General features: G+C 41.1%; 1 protein-coding gene and 1 long non-coding RNA gene across 11 annotated transcripts in view; both read left to right on the forward strand.

Moving 5' to 3' along the window:
* The first annotated feature begins 629 nt into the window (after window positions 1-629).
* Window positions 630-13,182, forward strand: LOC141567123 (uncharacterized). The gene is made up of 5 exons (XR_016021443.1): window positions 630-875; window positions 2,515-2,572; window positions 6,356-6,571; window positions 8,283-9,334; window positions 11,441-13,182. It is a non-coding gene; the product is annotated as an uncharacterized LOC141567123 (long non-coding RNA).
* A 2,420-nt stretch (window positions 13,183-15,602) lies between these two features.
* TCERG1 (transcription elongation regulator 1) overlaps window positions 15,603-15,887 on the forward strand; it is a 55,669-nt gene continuing 55,384 nt past the window's right edge. For all 10 annotated transcript variants that reach the window (XR_016021358.1, XR_012489816.2, XM_088798691.1 and 7 more), the window contains exon 1: window positions 15,603-15,745. Coding sequence is in view for 8 of the 10 variants with exons in the window: in XM_088798691.1 (XP_088654817.1) it covers window positions 15,687-15,745 (59 nt within the window). In the remaining 2 variants the exon portion in view is untranslated. The remainder of the gene's footprint in view (window positions 15,746-15,887) is intronic.

Genomic DNA, 15,887 nt, shown 5'->3' on the forward strand with positions numbered 1-15,887 from the left:
AAGGCTAAAACATTGAATAAAAGTTGTTGGGGAACAAGATATTCCCATATTTTCAAAGTACCATCCCATGGATGGTAATTGCTTATTAATTATGCACAGGAAAAATGTCTTTACAATGGAGAATTCTAGCAGACTACACCTTAATCAGCTGATTAAACTTAGCATGACCAATAACAGGACACAATGGCATCAGGTGCCTCTTGTGATACGTTGAGAAAGACCCAACATCACCCTGATAGAGTATTTGCTAAAAATCTTTAACTAAATCTAATTCTGAAGAAATAACCAGACAATCCAAATTTAGGGGCATTCTATGAAAGAACTGGCCTGAAAGTCAATGACAGGAAAGAAAAAAAAAAAAAAGACAGGAGAATGGTTTTAGAATAAAGGAGACTATTGAGAGGTGACTCTTAAAACAGCATGTGATTCTTGATGAATCCTGGATAAGAACAAAAACAAAGACAAAAATAAGGCAAAACAAGCCAAATCAATCAATCAATCTCCAAAGGGCATTACAGGCAAAATTAAAGAAATTTAACAAGATTTTTATACTAGATAATATAGTCAATATTAAACCTGTTATAATGACAATTTAGTTATATAGGAGAATGTCTGTTTCTTAAGAGATAAATGCTGAAGTACTTTGGAGTGAAGCTTCATAAAGTCTCTAACTTACTTTCAAATGATTCAGTCAAAAAATCCCCTCCATATATATGGAAACATGTACACTGAACATGTGTAGCTAAATGGCGACACTGGTGAATCTAAGTGAAGGATATTTGAGTGTTCATTGCATTATTTTCTCACCTTTTCTGTAGGTTTAAAAATTTTCATAATACAAGTTTGGGGGCGAGGCATGAATACATGGACTGGAGGTAAGTGCATGGCCCCAAGACAATCAATCTGCCGGGTGGCCAGCTAGTGACCTAGGACCTGGGTGACCTGGCCTGAAAAGATGAGCTATACTATATCGATCAGGATCCTTTTGGCTTCAAGTAACAGGATACCTGAGTCAAAGTAGCCTAAACTGTAAGGATACCTAATTATCTCATGTAACAAGAAGTCGAAAGGTAAATGGCTTCAGGGTTAGTTAATTCATCAGCTCAAGGACGTTGCAGCCCTCTTCTGTCAGTTTCTCTGTAGTTCTCTTGGCTTTACTTCATGCTTGCAAAATGGCCACCAGGGCTTCATGTATCATGTCCTCACATGACACATCCAAAGCAGGCAGGAAGAGGACGGCTAGCTCCTTCTCAGACTTTGCTCTCTTGTAGCCAGGATAACACTCTTTCCTAGAAGCCCCCCAAGAAGATCCTCTTACATCTCATTGCCCTTACACACCAATTTTGATTCGCCTCCTGGGGTTGTTCACTTGAACAAACTGATTGGGAGGGATGGATGTTGGACGGGTCACCAGTAGTGTTTGCCACACGAGCCAATCAGACTCACTTGCTCAGAAATCTGAGCCAGGAAACCCGGCCTGGGTTTGCTATGAGCAGTCAAGGTGATGGTAAACGAACAGCAAGAAGTTGAGTTGAGGCTATGGCACGCCAGGTGGTGCATATAAGCCAAGGTTAAGAGAAGAAACATTCTGACAGAGAGGGCGAGGAAGCCATTCGGTAGAGAAAGGAGAATGGAACACAAGATGCCAAGGTGGGTGGAGCTGCTTTGAGTGTTACAAACTGCACCTCCAACTGCTTAGATCCCTGATATTTTCTGGTATGATTTTAGTTCCAAGCCACAGAAAATGTACCAGGTAGACTTCATGGGCCAGTAACAAAAAACAAACAAAACCAAAACCACCCAGCCCCAGCACAAAAACGGAATAAGTTATAAGTGTACAGGAATGCCTTAAACCCCCCAAGGCAGAGCCTATCCTTAGGGAGTACTAGAACTGGAAAGGGCTAGAACCAGCTGACTTCTCTCTGCCTCTTCCTCCGTGTTTCTCTGTAGTCTATTTCCTTCTTATCTCTGCTGTAGGGTGTCACCGCTTCCTGGTCTCCACGCTACCATTACATCCACTCAGACCTTCTAAATTTGCATTAAAGTTTTGTCCCCACAAAGAAGCCATGTGGTAGTCAGTCTCCTAGTCCTAGTTTCCAATTCCCAGAAGAGAGAAGCTGAGAGGCCTAAGTTGGGTTGAGTCAGAGGTCTAACCTACCAAGCCCACAGGCTCCAGGTCACAACAGACAAGCATGGGATAAGGAAAAGCACTGCTAGGAGAAAGGGGTCATTGACTCAAAGCTGGAAAGATACCCCAAAATGTATCCGCCATGATTGTTAAAATAGTGGTTTTCAAGATTGGGGATGGGAATTTGCCCCTCCCCAGGAGATATTTAGCAATTTCTGAAAACAGTTTTGGTTCTTGCGAGGTGGGGGTGGGTGCTACTTGCATGTAATGGGTAGAGGCCAGGGGTGTTGCTAAACACCCTAGAATGCTCCCACGACAAAGGACGATCTAGTACAAAATGTCAGTAGTGCTGAGGCTAAGAACTCCTGTCTCCCTTTTGATTCTAGTCACTGTTCTTTCAATCCAATGGAGCATCTGTATCCACAGAGCACAGCCCCAGGCCTGGTAAGTCATAGGACTCAGTCAATCTCTTTGTTGAGCAGAGTGAATGAAAACTCCATTCCCCGAGCATGTGGATGCTGACTGTTCTGCTCATTACCCGGGGTCAGTGTGCATTTTCGGGGAGCCAGATGGCGTTGAGGTTCTGCCCTGGGTGGGCAGATTGTTCAACAAAAACAGAGGATGCAATAAGCAGGAACAGATCCAAGCAGAAGACAGAACTATAAACACATGCACAACTTGCTCTGGCAAGTGCTCCAAACAGAAACAGCTGCCTGGCTGGTACCTGCCCTCCCCGCACACCATAAGGAAGAGCTGCAAATCCTGAAGTCCCAAACAGCTGTCAGCTATGGTAGGAGTGTCTTTTTTCCCCACTGCCTTGTCTGGAGGGAAGGTACAGGCTCCAAGGCATGGGGGTTCTTTTTGGCTTAGTCAGTACATGTACTTTCATTTTCTAAGAAGCATTGAGAGCCTGAAATCTTAACAACAACAACAACAATCTATAAATGGTTCAGAGTGGGGAAGGCTTCAGAAACAAGGAGAAGAAAGAGTTTGTAAGCCTGGGTATTTCCCCGAAATTCTTGATAAAGCTGAGCCTGCAATTTGGCAAAAGGGAGTAAGTTTTCTGAAGTTTTCTGGCATAAATCTCCGAAGTTAGGTAACTCCGGGTCTTTGCTGCCCTCTACTGATTGTATGAAGACGAGCAGGGAGTTTGCGAGGAGGGGCGACTTCAGCGGATGGATTGCTTCATTCCTTCACTTAATTTTTCAACACACATTCCCTGAGCTTATCCTCCGTGCAGAGGTTGTGCTAGGCATTAAATATGGTGGTAAAAAATATAGACAGGGTCCCTGTTCTCATGGGATGTACATTCTAGCAAACAGACAGACTGTATAAGTCAACAAATAAACATTTTAAGGTTCTTCAAAGTGCTCTTGAGCATAATCAACAAGGTCATGTGGCAGAGGGAGCAGTTTAAGGTTGGGAGGGCTGGAAGGTGACCTGTGAGCTGAGACGGGAAAGACGAGACAAAGCAAGCTGTCCTGAGAGCAGGGCCAAGGGCTTTCCAGGCGGATGGAGAAGTGGGTGGAAGTTCTGGAGACAGAAATGAACTTGGTAGGTCCCTGAACCCAGCGTGGAAGCAGCAGTCAGCGTGGAGGGAAGGCCAGAAAGGTAAGCAGGGGCCAGGTCATGGAGGGACCCTACGATCCACTAAAAAGCTTGGTTTTTATTCTGGCCAAACCTTATTCAGGAGAAGAAACTATTGAAGTGTCACTATTTTTGTTTTTAAAAGGTTATTCTTTTCAAAAATACATATTCACTATAGGATAGCAATAAAAATTTTCCAGAAATATCAGGAAGTTCAAAAAGGTGTATATATTAGATAAATAAGTAAACATTTAGAGGATGACATTGTCTCCTGTGTGGATAAGGGAAGGTAGGTCACAGGACAAGACTAGGATACAGAGCCAGACAGAGTTGTGGGGAGTCGGGCTGGGCCAGAGTGATGCCGTGGGGGTACACAGAAATGGATGGATTTGAGGTGCCTCTGGGGTTTGCACCTTCAGAATCCACTGATGGGTTGCATGTAGAAGATGGTGGGAGAGAGAGAGAGCTGCCAAGGCTACAGGGGCAAGAAAATCAGCTGTGACATGTCGTTGAAGGGAAGTGGCACCTGCAGGCTCATTCCTGGCTCTTTGCAGTCCAGTGGGGGAGGGCCATTTACTGTGCACCTTTACTCACTTTCCTTCTGCTCTGTGGGTGATTATATCTGACAAGTCTCAGGGAGGCATCCCTCAGAAAAATGGCTGTAAAGCCTTTTGCTAATATGAAGCCTCCCATAAATGTCAGGTGATGAGAATTACAGCCCCACAGGCTCATAAAAGAGAGCGCGTGTCGTGGCTTGAGGAAGCCACAGCGACTGTGAGGGCACCAAGCTGTCTTTCCAAGCTGTATTTTAGTTTCAGGGACGATATAACCAGAGGAAGTGGAGTGCTAGCTGAGGCCAAAGTGGCTCAGAACCTTTCTTGAAAGGCCCAGTTATCAAACCTGTCAGCAACGCTTTCCCTTCACCTGGCCCAGGGCTTCTTCAAGGTGAAGTGGAACATATTCCTAACTTGTGCTAACACAGCTAGGAGGGAGGAGTGGGGGTATTGGGGAACCTGGCCTCAGGCAGCCTCTGAGTTTAGGGAATAAACAACATACTGTTTTCCACCTTTTGCAAGCCTTGACCCACCTGTCAGCTAATTAGTACATAGTACCCACGTGTGCTCCCCTGCTCACCATCTGTCTGGAAATCCTTTGAGGCACCCCATATGTCTAATGGCCTTGACCCCCAACTCCCTTTCTTTTTCCCCTTTTAGTTCTCTCTCTCTCTGTTTAGTACACACTCAACATACACCTAAAAATCACTGGGATCGTATGATAAGCTTGGCATTGTGCTGGGGTCCTGGAACCTGGGCTGTGGGACTGAGAAATATGATATGAAGACCCTACTCAGAAAAAGCGACTCATCTAGCTGACCGCCAGCTGGAGGAGTAACCTCTGAGAGCCCATACACACTGGAAAAATAGAACAATAACAAATAATGGTGGCTTCCTGCCAGGCACCTGCCAAAGCCGTTATCTCAGGTGGGCCTCATGATAACCTCATGAGGCGACTACTGTTGCCATTCTTATTTTCAAATGAGGAAGCTGGTGCTCAAGGAGGTGGTGACGTTTGTGGGGCGACACAGCTGGTGAGGGGCAGAATCCTTTTCAAACCAAGTCTGCCTGATCCTGCTTCTGCCTGGGCACTGCTCCGTCTCTGGCCTGTCAGTTAGGATAACGTGAGATTCCAAATGGCATGGGGGACATTTTGCATGCTGCTCCAGTTCGGAGGCCATGCTGCTCTTTGTTTTTGTCTTAAGTTCTCTTCACACACACACACACACACACACTCACACACTCACACTCACCCTTTGATCCATCACCCCCATCTTGATCCCAATCCTTCGGACCTTAATGGCACTTTGACATTGAATCAAAATTATACCAACGTGCTTACATGTTCATTAAGAAAGCATTTTCAGAAGCAAATGTCAATAACCCCAACCACTAAATGCCAAGAAATCATAAACCCCAATAAATAATTAACTCCCCCAAACACCAATAAATTTCTAGATCAATTTTCTATATTATAAAATATTTTTTCAATTTTTGGTATTAATTTTCTTTTTTATTTACAAGCAGTTATTTCTGACAGAATTAGTTCGTCATTTAAATTTCAAGGTGAAGATTTGAATAATCCAGCAGTTCTGTCTGTATTAAATTTTACCAGTTTTTATATTCTTTGTGTGAGGTTTCTTTAATGACTGTTATTTCTACCAAATCAAACTTTCCTGGATCACATTTTGCAGATCTGCGTTTCAAGATTTGATCTTCAGTCAATTTTTGGTCGGTGCCACATTTTACCACATGCAATCGTAGCCATTTTCAGTTTTAATTTGTGTGGGTTAGTTTCCCCAGAAATATCCATTATGAGTTGGATGGCAGACTAATTGTTTGCTTGTATTTATCTCTTAGCTAACCAGTGAGAAAATTGAGATCATTTCATGCAACAGAGAGAGCTATGTAAAACAGAGACAAAGATTCAGACATGGAGAGATAAAGACAGCAAAAGGAGATAAAAAATAATAAGAAGAAAAATGATAGCAATGGTAATAGCTAATGTTTATTGAGCACTTACTCTAAGTCCTAAACACTTTAAGTGGGCTGACATTAATTTAACCTTCACAATAATTCTTTGCAGATATGTAATTATTATTTCCAGTTTAAGATGGGGAAACTGCAGCACAAAGACTGAATATAAATTGTCCCAAATCACATCACTGCTGAGAGGCAGATCCAGGATTCAAACCCATGCAGCCCGTCACTGAGAAGCTGTGGCTGGCTCTCCGTGTACACTGATTGACTGCTTATGCCTTGACATTGCAGGGCCAAACATCCTCTGGAACAAAATGATGAGGTGAGTCAAAATGTCTTTCTTCCATCCATGACTTTCTGCCACCTGAAATGTCCTCCCACATCATCTGTGCCTAACATGCTTCCTCTAGGGGAGCAGGCCTGACCTCGAAGAGGGGCCCACTGCCCAGGAGGCTGTCTCCTGCCCCTCTTCTAGGCTAATCCCTGATTGAGATCTTATGATCTATGCTGCACTTTTTGCTTCTTACTTTTCCTCATTAGACCATAAGCTCTTTAAGGGCAGGAGTTGGCTGTTATTCTACTGTTTCCATTTCTTAGTATAGGACTGGTCTGAATTAGAAAGGGCTGTGAGCATTCTTGAATGAATGTGTCATTCCACTAATAATGATTTGCTTTGGCCTAACAAATTCTTCTGCATAAAGGAACTTGTGACTTTTCATGGTAGTTCTAGAAACTTCCTAATTCAAGGCTCATGATGATTTGATGTTCTAACGCAAGTGACTGGGATGTGGATAAATCATTGTCTCCACATTCCTCCATTTTCTATTTTGTTCTAAAAAGCCCTATAGTATCTGGTGATAGTGGAGTTCATTCGTAAGAGAATTTGGATATGATACAGAGTAAACCAAAGTCCAAAAGCAGAACAAGTCTACTTAGAATATTTGTCTGTGATTATAACTACAAGCTTAATCTGTAATGTTGGGTAACACTATAACCCCATGTATTAACCCAGGCTGCCCAAGTGAGAAATCTTAATGTTGCCTAAAATTTGCCCCACACTCAAATCCAATCAATCATCTAGTGTTGTTGCTTCTACCTTTTAAATAGCTCTTGACCTTTACCCTCTTCTCCAGTCTCGCTGTCATTGTCTTAGCTCAAGGACTCATCTTGGTCAATCTCAGCAGCCTTCTCCTGTCTCCCTAACTGCAAGCTTGCTCTCTTCTAATGCATCATTCTCACTGTAGTCAGATCATTTTAAAAACAAAGCTGTTCCTGTCACTCCTCCACTTGAAATCCTTAAATAGTAACTTCTTATCACCTACAGAATAAACTGTAACTCCACCCATTTTTCTAGTCTCATCTCCTAGAACTTTAGTTGTTTAGTTCCTAAAATCAATTCCAAAATGTTGTCCCTAATGCATCTTTTCCTGGCCCTTGTTTGCTTTCTCAGTTGCCACCTCCACAGTGGAGTCTCTTTCCAAACAGTCACTCCTATGTTTCTGCTTGAATTTCTAGCAATATGGCATAAAGATTCAGAGTAAATGCAGTAGGGTGGAACTGCCTCTCTGTACCATTGAATTGGTATGAGTTTAGGCAACTTGCGTAACCTTTATGATGCAGGCCAAATGAAAGGGCTTCTCACTATAGAAACTCTAAGTCTCCTTTTCCCTAGTGTTTTAGCTCCATAGCCCCTGGTTATTATCAGTTTTCAAATCAGTTTCTTAATCATAAACAATAGATTGTTTTTAATGTGAATCATAGAAATCGCCTACCCACTGCTTTAGATAATTACCCTAAAGCTTGTGATTAATGTCTGTTGACTATCGTCATTGTAGCACAGTGTTCTTTCCAGGCCTAGCTTCCGGGTGAATAATAACCGAATAACCGGTTAAACCACAAGAAAGACCAGAGACTCCATGAAATTGAACACATTTTCATTACGCAGTCACCCTGCGTCAATGGCTTCGAGTCCTGCTTCTTGGACCAACTGTTTTATTAACTCTATTAACTAAAATCTATCTCTCCTCATCTAGGGGCTGTGGGGATACAACTGATAGCCCAACAAGACTTCCAGTACCTCCTGACCAAAGAAGTCAACATGGTCCTCCAGGCGGATCTCAAGACCCTCTCTCCTCATCTAAGGTCAGATAGATCGAGAGTCCCACAAATCCCCAATAGGTAGGGACAACGGCCACATTCAGCAGGAAGCAAATATAGAAAAAGAGATCTCCTGTCCCTCAACTTCACTTAGAGACTTATGGGGATCACGTCTCTCAAGGGGGACATAAAGCAGGCAGTTAGAGATAGGAATTGGGTCTCCAAGATGCCCGAACACATCAGGTAACATTCCTGCACTTCCAACATAGTCTACAGGAAATAACCACCCGAAAGACCTCCCTTCTCTGCCCAAACTTGCCCTTGTTTACCATAACCATTAGCCATTGTTGATCACAAGTATCAATCAAGCAGCCCCATAATTAGAGAGGAGTAGCCCATTCTAGAAGAAAAGGAAATGAAAGCTTCAAGTCCTTGACAGTCAGCACCTTTTGAGCCACACTATTTTGCTCGGGCCCGCTCCTATCTCTTTGGCATGTACTTTCACTTCTAATAAACTGCTCTTTCACCACTGTATTTTTATGTCTCATTCAATTCTTTGCTCGAAGTGCCAAGGACCTGAACACCGTGCAGAGAAGGGTCTGCTCTCTGGTAACTTGTATAATCCTTGGTTACTTCATCTGTGGAGAGGGGATAATATGTAGCTACTGTATATAGTAGTCATGAGGAATTAAATGAAAAGTTCCATGTTAAACGCCTGCATATGCTACTCATTCAGTAAATACTAGTCATTTGTCTTGGCTAAGATTTGATTTATCTACTTTCTCTTCTAGATTATGTACTCCAAGACAGCAACTTTTGTGTCTTTAGCAGCTATGATAGTTCCTGGCACAATATCGATGTTAATTAAATGTTTGCCAGATGGACAAGTAAATGGATTTGCCAAATGGACAAATAAACTATCCCTGAACACCTAATTGGAATGCTTGATCTAATACATTTGTGTAATGAAGGAGTAACTTCTAAAATGGTGAGTTATTGCTATAGCAATACAAAATTATTACCTCATCCCATCCTGAGGCTGGTGTGGTGCTTAATGACACCACAGATGTGGAGTTTTGTAAATTTTAAGAGAGATTTCAATCAGATTTAAGTGAGGTTCTCGTCCTGTCTCTGCCACTGACTGCGTATGTGACTGTGAGAAAGTTAGTAATCAAACTCTCAGGGTCTCTATTTCCTCATCTGTGGACAAAGAATATTGGACGAGATGATCTGAAAGAGTCCTTTCAGCTTTTTAATCAACTTCTTTTGTAATTTCTCCAGGTGGTAATTTTTGGGAAATTGTATATGAAAGATAGTATTTGAAATAATTGCATTATAACTGCATCATAAATATCACCTTTGCATAAGGGTTCCTGAGATATTGTTGTTCTTGTTTTAATTTTGAGAAACAGAAAAAAATTTAATAGTGTGATTTTAGAGTTAAAATGAACTATAAGATACATAATTGTTTTTGATAAAAGAAGAAAAGAGAGAGCCCTGCAGTCCAGTTCAGTAAAAGAATAGTGTCGACTTTACACAAGGGATTTGATTAACTGCTTATGTTAATAAACCAAGAGACTGTAAATGTGTTATTATGTATTTTGGGACAAATCCAAAGTTCCTGAGAGTTAAGTGAAACTAGTAAAATGCACACACAATGGACTTAGATATAGTCATCTATATTAATAGACCAAGAGATTACAAATGTGTGGTTGATTATTCCAGGACAAATCCAAATTAGCGTAATCTTTGGGAATGTGAGTATCATTTAATAAGTGGAAACCTAAGTAATCATATGGTGTTCTATTGGGGAAAAATGTGGAAACAAAACACAGAAGGTCAGCCTAGAGCAGTGTACTCTACTTTCTGGCTCAGAAATCCCAGGTGGTTCATGGAATTATCTTAAGGGTTTGCAAATTCATGAGCTCATCAACCATTCATTGTTGATTGAATCAGCCAGTGGTGTCAATAATAAAAATGACTTCCTTTCTGTTTATTTCCTGTAAAGCAGAATAGAAAAGAACATGCTTCTTTTTGAATTTCCTTCTAGCTAGAGAAATAGGAAGAGGTTCTTGGGTAGGGCAGAGAGTTCCCCAACGCAAGGGTAGGCACAGATGGTCTAAGTGGAAGGTATATCTTTATTTGGAATAGAGAATTATCAGGCTCTTGTGACTCAGTGACATTAAAAATTCAAATCCAGTAATTGATTGCCCTTGTTCTACTTCCAATCAGATTGAGCTGCTTTCTGATAATTTTACTTACTCTGTAAGTTTGCCCAGAGAGGAGGGAAATGTATGGTCCACGTGACAGTTGTAATTATTTTTTTTGTAAATTAATAAATTTGCATTCTGGTTTATGGAGATGGGTCTTTATGTGCTCAGTTAAAAGTGAATGTCCTTGACTTTGGGTGCAGTCTTATTTTGCCAGCAAAATCTATTTGGGGGACTGTGAAGCTAGGATTGCAATCCTTAACCCCATGTATTTCCCAAGGTCAAGGGTACATTGGGAGCTCTTTTGGTGCTCATGTAGCTGCCTTTTCTAGGGATACCCCTGTGTACTGCTTGCTCTTATCAATGGGATGAGCAGCTTGTCTAATCCGCTCATCTTGTAGATGACAGACTAAGTCATACATTATAATATTGCTGTGCTTTCCACCCTCTATTATTAGCATCACTGATTGCTAGCTATCTGGAAGCTTAAAACATATCTAAAAAAATGCCTTATTTTTTTAATGATTTTGGACTTACAGAAGAGTTGCAAAGTTAGTATAGAGATACTCTGCACTCAGCTTCCCTTAGTGTTAACATATTACATAGCCATAGTACGTTTATCAAAGCTAAGAGGTACAATAGTAAGTAAACTAACTATATTTTATTCAGATTTCCTCGGTTTTCCCCACTAGTGTCCTTTTTCTCTTCCCGATGCAATCCATGATACCAAATTGCATTTAATTGTTATATTTCCTTTGCTGCTTTAAATCTGTGACAGCTTCTCAGTCTTTACCTGTTTTTCATGACTTAGACACTTTTGAAGAGTATTGATCAGATAATTTGTAGAATGTCCCTCAATTTGTGTTTGCTTAATGTCTCCTCAGGGTTAGACAGAGGTTATGGATTTGGGGGAAGAATACCACAGAGGTGAAGAGCCCTTCTTACCACATCATATCAGGGGTGTATGCCGTTACTGAAGATGCTAACCTTGATCACTTGGTTAATATGGCATCTGCCAGGATTCTACACTGTAAGTGTCAACTCTGTTAGGTAGAGTCACTAAGTTCAACCTGTGATATTGTGATTTGTAAGCAATATATATTTGGTCATTCAGATCGAAGAAAGAGTGAAGATGGTGAATATATAAAATGGAGTCATTTTAACCAAACTGTTAAATTATTAACAGTATGAAGTTCAGTTGAAGCATGAAGAAAGACTCCATTCTTTTTCTAACTAGCCTGGGAAGTTAAACTTTTTTGAACTTTCCAGTCCTGCATCAATGCCTGAATATACATCTGGACCTCCAGGTAACCCTCTAGTTATCCCCTGAAGGACTCACATTTACATCCACATGGCATCCATTATCCAGACAACCAGGAAGTTACCAGACATCCTGGCACCTATCTTCTGGACCACCTGGCAGCCATCATCCAGACTGCCTGACATCTGACTGATACCTGTCTTGGACGAATGCTAGGACTAAGAATGCAAGACTGATGATTTTCAAGAATGTACTGTTCATTATAAGAACTTTTTTCTTTCTCCTTTGGAACACTCCTGGGTTTTTGCCTAGCTGTGTTCCCAGTTTGCAAACTATAAGACCCTTGAATAAACCTCTATCATTTGTTTCTAGCAAAGCCTCCAGACTTTCTCTGAGTTCGTCTGACAAGATGACCAAAATACGTTTCTCATATATATTTGGTCTTTAGCCACAATTCCTGGCTTACAGCTCCCTGAACTCTTGGAATCTCCTAAGTGTTGAGAGTGAAACAAATAAAGAAGCTGAAGCTATGAGAAATCAAGTAACTTACTTGCCCAGGATTACACGGCCAGTAGTTAGTAGAGGCAGGACTAGACTCCTCATCTCATTTATTCCAAAGCTGTTAGCAACTGCTACCCGTACCGCCTGTGAGGCAGCCAGCAGGTGTATCTGGTCAGGCATTTTCCATTTCTGAGATCTCTTTAAATGTTTCAAAGACCAACAGATCCATTAAGGAATAATATAGCTGCACAGTACAGTAGACAGTGCTGGCCTTACACATGCGTGCGTACTTCACTAGGGGCTGGGGATTCAGTGAGGAAACTAGAGAGTCTTTGAAAAGTATTCACAGTCTACAGAGAAGAGAAAGAAATGATACATTAGCTATGCTACCTTTCTGGCTTGGGTGAGACAGGGATTTAGCCATCCCCACTTGGCTTTGGTATGAGATATACCTGTGCTTGAATACTAGCTTCACCTCTTATTACCTGTGTAAATGCCTCTTTGCACCAATTATGTAATGTCTCTGAGCCTCAGCTTCCCCATATGTAAAATTGGGGACAATATGTGTGCCTTAAAGGGCTGTTAAGGGTATTAAAAAGAGTGTGTGCAAAATATCTACCATGGGTTTAAGATAGGTGTTCAAAAATGGTAGTTATTAAAAAGAAAAGCCTGATTCAGCATTGGAACCTCTTCTCAAGAGGCACTTCTGAAGAGCGACTTCATAGCCAGGACTTAGAGCCCTGATGATATTAATTTGTCTTAAGCCAATCCTGCTTCTTTGCCTCACTTTGATAAACTAAGTTTTGGGGTCTATAATTCAATTGCAGTCAATTGGGCAAGGACGGTGTTTTTCTGTTCTCTACAGCTATGCACATTTTTAGTACCCTGAGATATATCAAGCTTTGATGACAGGAAAATCCATTTGGTTTTTTAAAAGATATTATACATTGAGTCTTTTTAATTATTTTCTTCACATTGATTCAATAAAATGGTTCACTGTAGACACAGCTCAGATTAGATATTTGCAGTATTTTTATATAGCTATTGAGTACTGAATTTCAAGGATATGTTTATGTGAGTAAACTACAGCAATGAAACACTGAAATGATTTTCTATATATGTATATAACCATATACATATAATACATATTCCTATGTATACAAGCCTGCTATATATAAAAATAATACAAGACATAAATATCTTAAAATATATATAGATATACAAATACAATGAAATTATCAAATAATAAAACTTTTATTACATCTCCAAGGAGTTTCATTCATTAAAACGGACCTTTTTCATCTTTTATGTATGCCTTTGACACGATTTCTATAAGGGATCCATTTTGAATTTTTTTTTCCAGCACTGGGGATTAGGTTTTTATGAGCTTCTATACCAGTATTATTTTTTCAGTAGTTTGCCAGGACTTGGGGATGCATGCTGATGTTGAAAAAAGGGATTTAACCTTCCACTCTTAGTCAGACTCCAGTTTGTTCAAATGTCACATATTTAACGAAATTTCAATCATCCTTTCCTTCTCCGATTTCTTATGCTCAGAACTGTGTTCAGTTCTTATCATGTTTTGTCATACTTAATTGATTTGGAATATTTAACTGGGATTCAGCATAGCATTGTATTTACTGAACTATAATTCACATACAATAAAATTCACCTTTTAAAGTGTATAATGCAATGAGTTTTAGTCTATTCACCAATTTGTGCAATCATCACCATTATCTACCTTCAGAACGTTTTCATCCACCCCACAGAAATCCCATACCCATTAGCTATCACTCTCCCCTTCTTCTGGAAACCATTGATCTACTTTCTATCTCTAGGGATTTGCCTATTCTGGACACTTCATGGAAATGGAATCACACAGTGTGTATCTTTTTGTGTCTGGCTTCTCACTTAGCATAATGTTTTCAAGGTTCATCCATGTTAAAGCATGTAGTGGTGCTTCATCACATTTTATGGCTGAATAATATTACTTTGTATACATACATCACGTTTCTTTATTCACTCATCAGTTGATTTGATGTTTGGGTTGATTTCACGTTTGGCTATGAAGAATAATGCTGCTATGAACATTTGTGTACGAGTTTTTGTATGGATGTATGTTGCCAATTTTCTTGGCTCAGGGTGTTTAGAAATAAGGCTTTGCTGCCATTATTGCCTTGTCTGCCATTTACAAGTTATGTGAACTTGGACAAGTTACTTCTCTGTGACTCAGTCGCATTTATAAACGATGGCCATTCATAGTACCCACGTCTCAGTGTTTATGAGGTCTAAACGACAGAATGCGTGCAAAGTACTTAAGATAGTTCCCAGTATTTATAGTTAGGTCTGAGTAAATTTATTTTAATATTTTGAGCAACTTAATAAGGTTTATCTTCATTGTGCCTTTGAAACCCCAGAGCCTAAAGTTTTTTTTTTGTGTGTGTGTGTGTTTCCTTTAGTAAGAAATAAATATTCAGAATTCCTTCTGGGTATTAGGGTGTGCTAATTTGAGACAAGTGTATTTTAAAATTGAAGGACAGATGCTTTAAACTGTAAATTGTGATGAAGAGGCTTATGTTCCCCAACTTATCTTAATGCACCAACTTTTAACACTCATCAGCCTACAACTAACTATTTAATATAATTTAGGAGGTATTCTTCTACCGTGTTTCCCCGAAAATAAGCCGGGTCTTATATTAAGTTTTGCTCCAAAAGACACATTAGGGTTCATGTTCAGGGGATGTCATCCTGAAAAATCATGCCAGGGCTTATTTTTCTGGTTAGATCTTATTTTCGGGGAAACACAGTAGTTACTAATCTATTATTTAATAACATGGCTATAATCTGGTAACGGTTTAAGACTCCTTGTTCTGAAGAGTTGGGAAATAGCTCATTTTCACAGCAACTCTGTGATTGGTCTAGGCATGACTCAGGTCGATTTTTAATTGGCTCACGCAATAGAAATGGTCTCAGATTGAACCAATATCGCCAGTATGTGGCCAATATGGCTCCACAACTGGTTTTCCTGGAAGCCAGCAGACACGTGGCTACCGCAGGCCGTCAGTACGTGGGAGGACCTAGTTTTGCCTACCATTAGAGGGCGCCCGCAGTTCCTCGTTGCTTAAGTCTCATTTCCCATAAAGCCTCCGGGCAACCAATCAACCGTCTGTCTCCTTACCGCTTTCAAAGTCGGCGGGCCCTTCCACCAATAGTAAGGCAGATGTCGCCCTCAGCTCTAGGATTGATGGAAAGTACCACCAATCATTTCACAGATCCCTAATGTCTCCGCCTCTCTCGCATGGGATTGATGATCCGTCCGGCCAATAGGGGACGTCGAGTCGGCGGGTGGATGAACGCGGCCCTCTGTAATGGCGGAGCGTGGCGGGGACGGGGGGGACGGTGAGCGATTCAACCCGGGGGAGCTCAGGTAAGGGACCCCGCTCGTTATTACTTCTCAGCATGCTGGAGTCCCGGGATAGGCCCGCCGCGCGAAGATGAGGGGTGGAGGGTGGGCAGAGGAGCCGCGGCGGCTCGGGGCCAGGACCGCATGGGGTTGGAGAAGGGGGAAG

Source organism: Rhinolophus sinicus, chromosome 5 (assembly GCF_057876585.1).
Source record: "Rhinolophus sinicus isolate RSI-liver-muscle chromosome 5, RSI-T2T, whole genome shotgun sequence".
NCBI lineage: Eukaryota > Metazoa > Chordata > Mammalia > Chiroptera > Rhinolophidae > Rhinolophus > Rhinolophus sinicus.